The sequence below is a fragment of the Egretta garzetta genome, unplaced genomic scaffold, assembly GCF_000687185.1.
Source record: "Egretta garzetta isolate BGI_Z169 unplaced genomic scaffold, ASM68718v1 scaffold526, whole genome shotgun sequence".
Lineage (NCBI taxonomy): Eukaryota > Metazoa > Chordata > Aves > Pelecaniformes > Ardeidae > Egretta > Egretta garzetta.
In genome coordinates this window covers 1,082,451-1,097,877 of record NW_009259967.1, presented here as the reverse complement: position 1 = coordinate 1,097,877, position 15,427 = coordinate 1,082,451, and the positions used below count along the sequence as shown (strand labels likewise).

At 40.4% G+C, this 15,427-nt stretch overlaps 1 protein-coding gene across 1 annotated transcript in view; it reads right to left on the bottom strand.

The window, feature by feature from the left end:
- LOC104127570 (cytosolic phospholipase A2 beta) overlaps positions 1-15,096 on the bottom strand; it is a 29,813-nt gene extending 14,717 nt beyond the window's left edge. Inside the window, 10 exon segments of the mRNA XM_009640251.2 lie at positions 997-1,107; positions 1,233-1,360; positions 1,781-1,844; positions 3,072-3,114; positions 4,856-4,914; positions 6,124-6,255; positions 6,959-7,095; positions 7,738-7,914; positions 8,953-9,025; positions 15,049-15,096. Of these exon segments, the coding sequence (XP_009638546.1) occupies positions 997-1,107; positions 1,233-1,360; positions 1,781-1,844; positions 3,072-3,114; positions 4,856-4,914; positions 6,124-6,255; positions 6,959-7,095; positions 7,738-7,914; positions 8,953-9,025; positions 15,049-15,069 (945 nt within the window). The 5' untranslated portion in view covers positions 15,070-15,096.
- Positions 15,097-15,427: the final 331 nt, after the last annotated feature.

Below are 15,427 nucleotides of genomic sequence, written 5' to 3'. Positions count from 1 at the left end.
TGAAATCCAGATTTTCCGTGCCACCTGGAACACCCCACCACTACCACCCTGCATATGCTTTTTTGGAAAACTGTAGCAGGAAAGAGAAGGAAAGAAACTAAACACCAAAAATATTCTACAGAGAAGTAAAAGAGGCAGGAGGAGTCGAAGTGGCTAGATGAACGGGATTCCTTCCTCACTGTGCACATACTTCCATGAACCATCCTAACCCAGCAGCACTATCCCATTGCCACCCTCCTATTCTTGAGGATGAAGAACAGCAGCCAGATAAAGACAGTGATAGAAGGGGACACACAAGTCACCACATCCTTCCAAAAACTTTTACTGGAGGTAAAAGAGAGTCCAAACAGAGTGGTGGGGAATCACTAAGGGCAAAACAGACACTCATTCTCCCTTCTCTTTACAGGAAAGCCTGCTGAGAAATTCTTCTCCTCCTATTTTTGTGTCTCATTTGCTGCAAGGTCTGGGAAAGGATGCCTGGCTATTGTCAACAGATTCATCTGGCCACACAACAGCATTACTACTGCTTTTAAAGCAACTTAGAGTTGTACCTCCCCACCAGTTACCATCCTGACTGTACACATGGAAGAATGTGACAGAATTATTCTCTGAGGGTAAGGTTCAACTCACCTAACTTTAGCCATCTAAAATTTAGGTATATAAACTGAGCCAGCCACCCAGGCTTGATAAAGAGCAGTGGGGCATCCCAAAGCCTTGCTAGGGGTATTGAATATTCTCCTTTAACTGTGTAAGGACAGCAAAGATTGGTCTTAAATGCATCTAAAATTGCCCAGCATGAATTCCTGATCATTTACTCACTGACAGAAAATTGATATTTCTCTGAGAAAATTAACCTTTTTCACAGAAAACTTGTATTTGCACAAAATTCTCACTCAGACTTACTAATTGATTTTTTTTTTTAATGTTATGGTGTTAAATACTGAGGGTTACTCTCCTCTTCTCTCCAAAAGATCATATAAATGGTGAAGCACTTACATGTCTTACAGGGAGGGTTACTTTCACTTTATGTCCAACAGGGAGAAATTTCAGTGGTACTGTTAAGGTGTCACTTAAATTGCTGTTGTCATCTTCCTTATCAGAAACTTTCTACAGAGATCAAAAAACATGGGGTTTTTTATTCACAGAACAGAAACAATCCAGTTCTTTACTGTTTTGGTGACACCAGAAATAAGCGAGCAGTATGAACAGTGGTGTTGTACGGTGCCCATTACCTGCAGCCTGACTTTTAGAATTGGTTCCCAAGCCTTCACGCAATGGAAGTAGAAAGTATCTGTGTCCTCTGTAGTTTTCTGTGTTCCCTCATGAGATGCAGGCACCGTAAGCACGAGATTTTTACCCTCTAGGGAAAACAGATTTGTTTAGACAATAATACTGCTGTTCAGGCAAAATAGCTAACAAAGTTGGTAAACTTTCTGCTGGAGTCATTCTCTGTGGTAACTCCTCTGTCAGCTGCCACACTGGCAAGTCTCCTACAGCACAGAAACTGGTATTTACTGCATTTACCCCATAGCTTGGAGTGCTCCCATAGTCAGCACTCTCTCATACTTCCAGCAGCGTCCAAACTTGGGAGCTTCAAGGAAAAGACACAGAGATCAGCGTTACAACCAGAGGCAGTTCAGGGACCTTCACTGCTTTACGTTTTATTGTCTTTAGAACATTCTTTGTCATCTCTGTATCCTAAAGTGCCTCCATCTGGGTCCGAATGACTATGATAGGGCTGATTTGGTCGTGTCTTCGCTTCACAGAGAAGTCGGCATACCTTTCAAGTATTTCCTGCTTTCATTAATGTCCACTTGCACTTCCAAGCAGCAAACCTCACGGGACTGTAAAAGACAGGAGTGGGAAAAGTGTGAAGATAGCAAATGCCACATCTGCAGCAAATAATGAACACCATGCAGGCAACCACCAGCTATAATATAGAGCCAACTAAACTGGTCTCAGTGCTGGAAGCAATCCAGCCGCACAAGAGGAAATCTAGAGCTCATTATCCCAGGACAGTAGCCCACTTACACTGCTTCAGAACTAGCTTGTCCATACAGTGGTGCATTGCCAGGGGTTGTTATACCCATTCAAATTATCCCCAAATCAGGAAACTCTGTACAACAAACGTTGCCCAAACAGCTACACATATATGTGATAATTATTTAGGAAGGGTGGGGGAAAACCACCTGATGATGACTTTCTGTGTATTGTGGCAGTGATTAGTCTACACGGCATCTTCTGGCTGGTCCCGATGTAGGGAGATCATGGATTTATTCTACCCTACCCTCTACCTGAGTCATTCCAGTTCACCTTTATTAACTCATGCCAGGACAGTTTTCCAAGCCATTTCAGGAACAACGCATGCCAATCATTACAGCTCTTATGCCTCACACAGAAAATGAGGGGAAAAGAATAGAATACGTGTTCCTTTGCCTCAGGGGTATTAAAGGCTAGCATCTGGAAATCATGCACAGGCTTGGAGTGGTTGGCATGAAGTACTTTGTACTCCTTAGCTGCTGGGCCAGCCCAAGGAGACAGGTGATGTACCACATGCTGACTAATAGCAAAAGAGGACTCTATGTTTCAACGCCTAAAATAACTCCTTATTAAAAAACTCATTTCCCAAAAAGCTGTTACATTAGATAACCTTCCAGTCATAAGCACACTGAATACCTACTATTGCCTACTACAGTCTCATCCCTTTTATAATATTTGTTTTTCTCGTGAAGTGCCATACTGTATTACATGAAACACAAGCAGTCTTCACTTTGGACACCAACAAATATGGGTTTCTGCAACATTAACAAACCACAGCTGGTCAAAATATTGACATCTGTAATACCTGAGGACTTCAAGAAACACAGCTTCTATTTTTGCATGGAGAGGGCAAAAGTTAAGCCATAACAAATGGGAACTGTCCCACATCTTTCACTTTAGAATGCACACCACGCTCTTATCTATCATGGTAGCTTCTGTTCTGTCTATATAATGTCAGATGGTTGGGGAGAAGAGGAGAGAATCAAAATGCGGAAAAGTCACCCCAAGCTAAATTCATATGTGATCCTTACCACTAGGACATCATTGGTAATCAGGTGCTCTGGAGGGCCGGGACTGAAAGGACAAAATCAAAAAACAAACAAAAGCTGTGTGAGTGTCTGGTATTTTTTTAAAATAGTTTTATGACCTTTTCTGCTTAAAATTGAATATAGTTATGTTAGCATCACAATTTGTTTCCTAAAAGATGTAATACACAATCACCTGCTAGGCACATGAACCAAAATGTAGTAGCCAAACAAGAAGCAAGGCAGGGGAGGCCATAAAAATACCAATGCTTAAAACTATACACTAAGATACAGCAGAATAAAGACGTATTGATCTATGTGGAATCATGTCCTGCTGTTAACAAATGACCATATGACTTAGAGAAAGCAAAGACTACTATTAATGTATTCTGCAAATACTTATTAGGAAAGACGTTTCTGACTGTTCCAGATTGTAATTTACAACTGATCACAAACAAACAGGAAACAGGAATTAGCTCCCACTATGCAATATATATGACTGGAAAACACAGAGGTAATAGAAAGTCTTTGTCCCAGATATTTTACCTTGCAAGACCTAGGTCTGTCACGGAATGGATGTAGTCATTTAACACTATGAATAACCTATAGAGTCTAACAGCATCTCTCATTAAGGCCAATACTCCAACATCACTATGTTACACACATTCATAAGTGCCTTCATATATCTGAAAGGACCATTAAAGTTATGTAGTATATAATCTTTGACTTTCTGCAAAGTCCAAGGTATTTTACCAAGCACCACTTCCAGCCTTAAAACTTCTACTTCAGCTGTAGAATGTATTTAAATGTAAAAAACTAGGTTTGACTTCCAAGGATGGAGAATCCCCCACGTGCCTTATAAATTGAATGGTGAAAGATGTTCCTCTTATTTCTAGTCTGAATCTGCTCAGTCCAGTTTCCAAGCACTGCATCTCATTCTGTGCTTTTTATATATCCGTTTGTGATTGCTTCCACATTTGCAGGAGATGCTTATACCATCTCTTAAGGTACCTCTCATAGATAAATTAAATAGATTCTCTCGAATTTCACCGTGGGAGGAATTAACCAAGAACACCAGTGATTTTCTTCTGCAGCTTTTCCATGTTTAAGAATAAGAAGCCTTATTTACAGTTCCTTCTTCTAATCATGCAGTTAGTCAGTTTTGACTGGACTATATTCCTTTTTTTGGTAATGCTAAACTCAAATATGCCAGAACGCGTAGTTTAGGGGTTTTTTTCAACCAAACTTGGATAGCATTTAAAAGAGAGATGAAGTTTATCTTATGGGATTTGTTCTTCTCCACACAATGTTGATTACCACTTTGAGGGGGATGGTCTTAATTTTATTATTTGTTGATTATATGTTTTTTCAGTTTAATTAAGCTATTGCCTAACGGGTGACTTTTCTAATACTGTCTACATAACTCTGTACATATCGCAATAATAATGCAAGACAAGTTGTCTTGTCTTTTAGAAACACCACCGTGTTCCAGGCATTGGTCAATTAATATTAAACTCTGTTAAGCTTTACATGCAACTTGTGTACAACTTATCACATCGTGCCAATGTTACTGCACTTCCATGATTAGGATATACACGTCCAACAGGAGGTAAGATTTGTATGAAATACACTGAAAGGCAGAATTAACTGGGGAAGTTAAGGTAAAAAAAAGTTTGAAACAGTAATTTTGGCTCACTGCTGGGAGGAAGAGCTGGAAGAAGTTCCTCTTTCTCTGACATATTATTGCTCCCTGGCAGGTCTACAACTTTCAGCTTTGGAATTTTACTCACATTCTTTCCATCCAGAATTCCACTTCCAAATTTTCCCATTTCTTAGTGCACGTCTCCTTCTAAAAAGAAAATGGTAAAATAAATATGGATTATTGGAGGCTGCAAGAATTTGGCACTATAGACACATATAAAAAGCACTTCCACAGCTGACATCTCTTCTGCTAATGTGGCCAAAACAGTTGTACATGGCCTCTTTCCAAAGCTGAGGTTTCAGTGGAAGCTACAGACTTGGGAAGACTAATATTCTCCCATTGTGGGATATGTAGAATTAGACATATTTCCAGAGATACAATCAAAGAGGAAAAGCTTGACTGAAACAGAAATGTAATGGCTTTCTGCAAAGATGGTGTACGTGGGGGTAAAGGCATTGAAGCCCAGCAACAACTGTGGCTAACGCCAGTGTAATTTCCACATACAAACCATTAAATCACATTCACACCCAATCCAGAAGAGATCAAGTAGGCAAGAGCACTCTAGACTGGGATGGTTATTGAATCATTCTGTTTCCCAGCAACTCACCCACTGGCTGAGAAGTGTGTGGCACCAGCCCGCAGAGTCACTAGGAAGACCCATGTTAACAGCTTTCAGGATTTAGGGAAGTAATTGTTCTTTTGGGGATGGACTGCCCGCTTCCTGCAATAAGCCTGTAGCCATACCTCAGCTACAGCTCAGACAAGCCCAGGAGTTGTCACAGACCTACCCCAGCTTTGTTCTCTGGACAACTCTCTTTCATGGGCTTCTTAACAGAATACCAAAGAAGTTAGCAGAACAGGTGTCCTTTTACTATGGGTCACAGAAACCTGCATCACTTGGAAAGAAACCCAGCATGAACATCAATAGGGGAAGCCTCAAAGAATCATTTAATTCAAGTGGTGAGTGGATTGTCTTCATATTTTCAATAACAGTTGCCATTTAAGAGGAAATGTCCTCTCAGCATGGCAAAAGTGGAATAAAGCCAAAAGCTAAGGAAGTTACTTAGTTGGATTATAAAAGATAAAAATTACTATTTACAGATGCTATCTATTAACTTATTTTGCCCCCACAGAGATGGTGGGCATGAGAGAGAAGCGTCTTTATTTTCTGAATCTGTGAAAAGAGATTACTGAAGTCACAAAAATCCAGCACAACAATACCTGTTTTGATGAAATATTGATAATGATACCAATACATATGGATATCCGTTTATGCAGACCCAAACCTCACTTAACACGGAAGCCAATGTGGACAACGAGGTCTTGCTGATCTCTCCGTGTATTTTCAGTCCTTACCTCTGGCTTCAAAGCAAATGTCTCACGGAGTGTCTCTCCAGGTCTGATTCTAGCAATATTAAATAGAACTGTGAACTGCATGTCATCTTTGGTGAGTGGATCTTCATCACACACTGCCAATTCTAAAATGTTCTGGTAGTAGAAGAAAATAAATAAGAACTCCTATTGAGCTGCTATTACAGAGAATGAAAAAAAATGGCTATAGACTTTTGCAGCTGATTGACTAGCACAGAGGGTAAGAATAAAGAAACCTTTCCTTCAGGAGTTTGCTAATGTGGAACACCATCATTAAACCCAACCTTGGGAAACTTAGCATGGAATAGAAGACAACTACCTTTAACAGAAAGCTCCCACTATCCTGAGACAGAAAAGATGTCAGTACTCTGCACCACACTGATAATCTATCCAAAGAACATGCTTACTCAGTTTCTTTGTCCCCAAAGTTCTCTTAACTACACAGCTTAGGGTAGGACTAAATATGGTGTCTACTCCACAGCAACTCCTCCACCCTTCCCTTACAACCAGTACAGGGAAAGCTCTTTCTAAATTAACCACCAAAAATAGCCCAGATGAGAAATGCTACAGCAGTACTTATTTCTCTCAGGTAACAACAAAGGGAGTCTGGACTAGCTCAGATGCAGGCATTTATATCACCAATGTCTATAACTAGCTGAGGACAACACTACACCGTATGTTTGCTCTTTTGGGCTAACCTGGCAGTTGCAAATTCTGTTACACAAACATTTTCTTAAGTTATTTAGCACAGCTGATCAACAGAGTGTCAACTGAGGATTCCCAGCTATTCAACACAGTGAAATTTCTATTTTTTTACTACCTCAACTTCTCTCTGAATCCTAAAGTAGAAGGTCTCATTCCAGACAGGGTTGTCAGAATTCTTGATGGTTTTGGTCTGAAGCTTTCCGTTTGAAGCAGACGGCAGCCACAAGCGCACATAGCAGTCTGATGCAGTCACTGCACAGAAAAAAAATTAAAAACCTGATGCCAATATTATAGGTGAAAAGTAGGGCAAGGCCATGATTCTGGGGACTAATAAATACTACTTTTGGATTTTTTTAATAAGTAGAGACTCTTGACTGTGAGCAACCAAGGAAAACCATCTTGGTATACTAATACCTGGGTAACTACAAATTGCTAATGTATGCATGCACACAAAAAGTACACTAGGAGCCGTGTTTCCCAAGTGGAGAGAAAGGTATCAAAGACCCCACTGACCATTCTTCAGGCATATTCCCTATAATTCCAGTCACCTATGATTAAAAAAAGTTTAACTGAAACTAGAGCTAGTTCTAAAAAGGGCTGTTAGGATGACGACAGGAAAGGAGAACACATATTATGGAGAAGATCAGAGGAGACTGACTTGCTCAGTCTAGCAACACAAACATGCGGAGGGATCACGATGGCCGTCTAGAAGGGTTAGCTACTAGAGAAGGCCTGTTGCAGCTAAAGGCCATCGAGGTCCCCAGAACATGAAGGCATGAGCAAGTCGGAAATCTTCATCTCACTTCCAGCCTACATCTACTCCTTATGGTTAGTGCAGTCAGTGCCTCGAGCAGCCGTCCTTTGGGAAGAGCCGGGGTGGGAAAGCACATTTACTTTGTGAAGCTTGACAACGGTGTGAAAGGAAATCTCCAAGGTGATGTCTTTCAGAGCTGGAGTCTGGACTTGACTGAAGATTTCTACTGCAGCCCGAGATGCCTAAATACTTCAGGCTGGTATCAAGCAGTGAATAACATTGCCCCGCAAGGTTTTGGCAGGAAAGTGGAACTGTCCCTTCAATAGAGTAGATAGAAGAGATCATTGAAACTCAGAAATACAGGCCTTGTCACACTACCACCTTTCTAGTGTCCACCTCTGGGCACTGCTATGGGGTATTTGCCACAGGAGTACAGGATGCCCTTCAGCAGGCAGTTACTCAACCAGCATGGGATTCGCTCCCTCTGGTCTCCCTCGCATCCACACTTGGCCAAGGTTGTGCTCAGCCCTGCATGGCGGGACGCAAAGGCCAAGTAACTCACTGCAAAGTGAGGCTTTTTGGCTGAACATGTCATTTTTCACTAGAGGAATACACAGGCCAGAGTTTCAAGAGTGTGAGAAAAGGCAGCTCAAGTTCTCTGGCCTGACTGAGGAACCCACAGGAGACCTCTGCAAAAATGGCAGCTGAAGAGCTGGTCCATAGTACACCCTAAGAAGGAGCCATAGGAGGCTGTGAGGCTGAGATAATGAGTTATAGAAAGTCAAACACAAAAGTACACAGAAAAGTCTGGTTTGCCTGCATGTTCAGCATGTGCTTATGGCTGGATCTCCAGAGACCCTCCTAAACCAGAAACTATCAATTTAATTTAACATGACTGATCATCTGAGGACAGCAAATACCCTGAATGATACTGTGGTTTTGAAACCTCTATTTTACCTTTGATTATCATATATAATTGATACATTTCTATAAAAGGTTCCTAAATACATTGCCTGTGTGGCAAAATTCCAGTCCATGATCTGATTTATACCCATTACGACGATCAAAACCAAACAAATCCAAGCAAATTTACAGATTGCAACGCCCTCACAAGGTCTACCTTCCCTTATTGGCTCAGAAAATTCATCTGGGAGTCTTGGGTTTTACCAGTTCCCTGAAATGCCACTAGATCCAATCTAATGATACCTCAGGCATTCGATCTAATTATAGCCCTGGCATCAGTAGTTCTATTGCTCTGCTTTATGCACGTTGTTTGTATACCTTCAGAACTTAGGAACATTGCTCATTGTGTAAACTCTGGAGGTGACTAAAACCACAATCAAACCACAACTCACACAGGTCTCTTGACTTGATGTTCTTGGCTTGTATGATTCTTACAGAAAGCATGTGGATGGGGCAAAACTTCATCTGCAGAGAAAACAAATGCAATTAGTTTAATCAGTTCAGAACACAAAAATCTTATTTATTTTGAATAGTACAGGGGGCAGTCTGTCCTTGCAGCTTGTTTGTTTGAAGTGAGGTGACCACCTTCCAGCGGAAGTGGACCATTCTAAGATGATAGCACAATTGCAAACTGGGCCATTGGCTAAGTAGCTTGAGTAAGTGAAGGACAGAAAGAAAACACGGACTCAGACGATGGTGTGGAAAGCTTTTGTAGTCAGCCTAGAGGTCCCTGTTTTCACACAACCTGATGTATTCATGGCCATGGTGATGGTTTTACTGCCAATCTGCCGAGGGTCCTGTGCCACAGGTGGGTCAATACTGGGCCTTTGAAAGGCAACACTAGGAACTTGCAGCTGCCCACCTGGGTCCTGGCACAGCACTGACACTGGGCCAGGACACAGCAGTTACTACTGTGCTTTAAAAGCTTCTGACTTTGTACCTCAACTAAATTTTCATGACACTCATGAGTAGGCCACGTTCACCAAAAGGCATCTAGAGGAATGCACTACTGACTTTGAGTGAATGGACCATAGACCCAACAGAGACCCTTCAGAGGAAAAAAAAAGTACCCTGCTTTGGAGGCATAATGTCACAAAATTCCACATTAGATATCTTGAAAATACCTAGTGGAAATGGAGCCACTTTGCTTCCAGACATGAGATTTATCATTGTAATTTTTATTTTAAGTTACTTGTTCCTGACTCTAACAAAGAATTAAGCTTCCCAACCTAAGCTGGTCAGAAAGTATTTGTCATTTTTAAACAACATTCCAATAATGCTGAATAAAGGCACATATACAAACACGCGACAATTTTAATACTGAAAGCAGGAAAATATTTCCTTCTTTTTTCAAATTGGAACATCTAAATTTCTTTTTCACCTTCTTTTGAGTGTTTTTTCTATTTTTTTTTTCATATTAGCATGGCTTGTCAGCAATAATAAGAAATAATAACATATGGTCCTGCTACCCCTGATAAATTAAAACAGGGCCACACGATGTTGGAAGTGTTCCATTAGTTTGAATGGCAGCTTAAACTACACACTGACCAAAATATCATATCCATTTGTCTAAATGAGAGTATCCCATTACACTGTAACAAAATAATTTGACAATTTTATTTTTAAATATAGCACCATGATTAATTTTCCTGACACTGAAATGATTAACTTTGGAGATACAAGGAGCTGGGGAAGGAGGAACTTCTCTGTAGGAATCACTCACTGTTAACATACTGTTAATCTGAAATTCTTTTCAAATGGGGTGGGTACTACTGGACAGGTCTATTGGAGATGAGAATAGCCTTCACTCAGTTTCATTCAGTTTTGTTTAGAGGTAAATTATGTTACATCAGATGGACACCATTTGAACTGTGAATTAGCACGTTCAAATAAAGGCTTAATATTAAATTTTATTATGTGATTTTTGAAGTTACATTCTTTTTAAATTCAGGTTAATATTCAAGAGTCGCCCTGAGCAGAGATACCCTGTTGTTAAACCTACAAAATCACATATGACTCTGTCTCTTGGCCTCTTAATGGATGGTTGAAACACTTCTTGTATAAAAACGCAAGACGCATTTGTTCTTGGGTGACAAGAATCATTTCTATTATGTTTTCCTCCAATTTGAAACTGACACATTTAAAACCTTCTGAGTTTAATGCATTAGGGAAATTACAAGTTCCAGCTGGGTCACTTCCATATTATTCCAGTTGTCCACTGCAAAAATTTGACTTTAATTTTCCTGTGCAAATAGTTATTTAACATAGAAGTACCAACTGGAACACTCAGGCAGCATTCCTAGTGGGTTTCATTAACAAGAAATATTGGATTATGTGGCCAATTACAGGGTTGACTTTTTAATTAATATGTTAATTCTGTGTTATTTTGCAATCAACTTCCCCCTTGCTCAACAGAAGCCCAAACCATTCTCAGAGTCTGCCTTCACTGGAGAAACGGATGTTGATATACAATTTGCTTTGAACCTTTTGTGATGAAAATTTTGTAATTGCTTACAAAAATGGTGCATCTGCAGTTCGTGATCAGAGTCTCTCAGTTGTGACAGGTGTCATGTTTTCACCCTCTCCCACTAGAGCCAGAGAGCCTTGCTCCTCCTCCTTTCCCCTTTCAATATCCATCACTTCCCTTAAACATCCCAACATCTGCTCGCCAACAGAAACATCATCAAAGCTGATGGTTGGCTACTTCTGATTAGGTCCAGCTTAGTCCTTGTGTTGTTGCAGGGTAAAAGATAAGCAGATTCAGATGGGTAAATGTGGCCATAATAAACCCTGAGGGCTGTGCAAATCCCCAGGAGAAGCCAGAAGCTACCCTGCTCCCAAGGCAGCAGTTACTCCAGCCTGTGGCAACCTTCCGGAATTGGGCTAATTCTTTTTTCCATCAGAAAAAGGCGGAGCTAATGTTCAGCTTATTAGGGTCTGATTTGGGTGGTCTAAAATAACATCCTTGCCCAAAAGTTCTGGCACTCTAGAACACCCTTCTAGAAAAAATAATTGTGGCTAGAGATATCATTTGCCATTTTCGTAACATGAAGAGCAACATGTAATTTTGAGATTAATGCAAATGGTTGAGCACAATCACCATATCCAGGCAGCTCCTGACAGTCTTGCAGCTGTACTGGTTTTGCTCTTTTTAGTTCACTTCCTTGGGAGAACCATAGTTTCCTGCAGAGGCACACAGAGAGTAACAAAACCCCTCTCTAAATATCCAGAGTCAAAGGTAGCTTTCCCAGAAGCGCATCATTCTGGTAGGATTGACACCTTGAGGCCAATGACAGAGCGCAGGATTCAGCTACCTGTGTGTGTTTGCACCCTAGACAGTAACACCCCAGACCAATTAAGGGTAGCATGCTCAGAGTCCTAAAGAGTAGGCTGAAAAGTGGAAAAAAACCCAACCAAACAAACAAAAAAAAAATCAAAAAAAACCCCAAACCAAACAAAAAACCTACTTCTTTTCACTTGATAGCATTTAGCGCTAATCTACATTTCTGTACTCCCAAAGCAAGCTTGGGGGGAGCCACTTCAGGTCTAAAATACACAAAAGGCAATAAACAGAAGATAAAGCTAAAATGGCAGAATTGCCACAGCTGTCAAACCTTAACAAACTGAAAATTCACATCTGTGAGGAGCCTACCAACACCGTCTTTGGATGGCAGTGAAAGAAGAAAAAGCTACCAACAGCTCATATCTTTAACTTCACTCTTATTGCCCCTCCATGCTTCTCCTTGAACAAGATCTCATGGCTACCTTCACTAGAAAGTTATTCTTCTATGGGTAGTTTCTGCAGAGCCTGGCAATCTGGGAACCTCCTCCCACCACCACCTCTTTTTTCTTTGCTATTTTTTGTTTTTAAAGTCCTTGTTTTGTACATGTTGGAAGGCTGATTGGAATCTCAGCATTTTGCTCCCCTTTCACCAAACCTAAGCAGTTTCTGAGTGGAGTTATCACCATGGGATAACACTGAGTTATATGAAGTTTTATATGAGGAGTTCGCTCTCTGTCTTTTGACATTCTGTAAATAGCTGCAGGATTTATCACTCAGCTTTATCAATATCTTTTGGACACGAATAATTACTTCCTTTCACTGAGTACTTTTTCTTTCTCCAGTGGTGTACTAGAAAAGCAGTACCAGAACATCTCCAGAAGATCTCACACCAGATGTAATAATTTAGCATATTCTTACCATTTATTTTATCTTAGATACTGAGGATTTGGTTCAACTACTACTTGGCACTTTATCAAATCAAGGTTAAAGCTACAAACTTTTAAACTATAAAAAAGCTTCATGACCAGCCTGGTTCCAAAGCACTCTCTTCCACATAGACTCTTTAACATCTAATATGGGCTGAGTTTATTTGCCCCTCTGTCAATGAGAATACTTAGAGCAATTTGCCCTTCCAACCAGCTGCCTATTTTCATTAAAATTAGAGGAACGCAAAGTTCTGGTGGGAAAAATGACTGACTGAAGAAATACACAAAACCAGGAGAGGGGATAGAAGGAGAGAACATGACCATGAAAGCCTCATTTTCCTTGGGATTCACAATTAACCAAAATCTTATCATTGGAAGTGGAACAGGTAGTGAGTAAATTAAAAAGTTACAAACTTTTACTGTAATTTCATGTTATCACTGATGGATTGTTTCAAGAGTCACTGTGGTTTTGGGATGCATCCCCCGTTCATATTCTATCAGTCACCTCTCTGCACGTATGAGTGGGTCCCTCAGGGCTTTGTATTGACAGGATTTCTGAGTATATTACCACATAAAAATTATTCTGTAGTTCAAAAAATAGAACTGTTAAAAAGTTTTTATTCTTGCCTGAGCAGGAGAAAAGATCCTGTTCTCAATATCAAGTGCATTCCCAGCGAGTTGTAAATTAATATGGTCCATCACTTCTATGCCAATTTGGTAGCTTTTTTAAACAGCAGAAAACCAACTGGGAAGCTGTTAGTAGGTCTTCCTAGATAGTTCAAAGCATCCACACTTTTCTAAACAACTTGGTTTTTTTGATATTAAAAAAAACTAAACAAACCACAAAACCACTCTGTTCTGATCTCCTTATCTATTTACCAATTTACACATACTGAAAAGTGCATTTGCCTGACAGAACGGCAGAGCTACCTGCAGTATTGCATGAATCTCCTTCCTTGCGAATAGAAGCTTTCTGACCCGAAGCTATGCTTGTACTCTAATCTTTTGGCTGTCTTGCCTATCGACCAGGAGTATGTCTATACTCGCGGAATAGCATTTGTAGTGTCAGGGTGAAATGCAAGAACTTTCGCTGTAATTGAGACTTTCTAGATAAAATTATACGTAAGCTATCATCTATCAGATCCAGAATTATCTTATTAGAGACAACATTGACATTTAAAATGGATAGATCATATTTATATCTAAGATGGATAGATAGCTCTGGATCTAACAGGTAGATAGATCAGATACAAATTTTTTCCAGAAAGTACATTACATTTATGATTTATATTCTTTGTCCAGAGCATCCGATGCTTGAATATCTTTAATCTACCACTTGAGCTACCTGTTCAAGCTACCAATACTTTCCTGAATCTTTAACTTCACCTGCAAATATTACCATGGCACAAGTATAGTAAGTATTCTTTATTTTTAATAAGTAATTTATTCTCTATAAGCCATAGCATGTAACATTGTTTCTCACTGTATTTAAAACCCATGAATGCCCACATTTCTTTTATTTGCTGCAAAATTTGACATAGGGTTTGATACATAAAGAGTGGTTAATTTGTAAATAATTCACACCTTGCATTTTGGACACTGCCTCCATTACTTTTTAAAGATATACGTGAGAAAATAACTCTTAGCTAATAATTCTGTTGACTTATATTAAAAACTATCAGTCAAAATCTCTGAATGGAGCTCGCTACTAGAAAACTCGAGTCCTGACATGAAATACTTCTGACATGAAATACTTCCACTAGAATCGCAGACACTGTAAACATTACATTAAAGATAGCTAAATCAGCCAAATAGCTCATTAGAACTCTCCCCTGCAGCTAAAGTTATATAAATTATGCTTTGTTGCTAGAAAAAACTGTTGGGTTTTTTCAGCTGGGGCAAGCAACAAACATGTGCTATCCTGAGAAGAGCATGCAGTAGGGCTAAAGCACTTTCATTTTACGCGGAGGTAAACCCATCAGGGCCAGCCCTCCCTTCCTTCCCGGTGTTCGCTCCAGCATGTACACCTCACGACAAAAGAAAAAGGCCACATTTCTGCCACATTTTCACCCAGTTCACTTACATATTAGTTACTGTGAGGTAAAAGGGGAAACCAGTAAATTTGCAAAGTTCAAGATGGCCCTGCCACATTGCAGAACTTGGTCTCTGCATCTCAGCAGATGCAAAGAGGAGGGAGTTTGCTCACAAGAGCTGGAGCAGGGAAGCCCCAACAGCAAGGTGCTGGGCCACAGCAAAGTGCAGAGCTGCAATTCTCTTACCTTGGCTGGTGGGCTCCCCATGACACGCAAGATGGCGACAGCACCAGAAAACCCAATTTGGGTAACAGATCTGTCAGCTGACAAACACGCTCACAGCTTGTTGTTGCTGCTGAAATAACATGAAGGACACATATAATTTATACAGGCACTGAGCTCCACCCTCTGCCTCCTCTGTGTGGAGAAGAGTCTGCCTACGTCTGAGAGGGAAAGATCTGCTATGTCAGAGGTGAGAGGAAGGCTGCAGTTACCACATCTTTGCCTGTCACTTTATTACCTTTCACAATCTGTTATTGCCCCAGTATTGTCCTGCCAGGTTTTTGGGTGGATTCTGCCACGTTCAGAAAGTCTTGCTTCACTCCCCATCTCTTCCATCTATCTA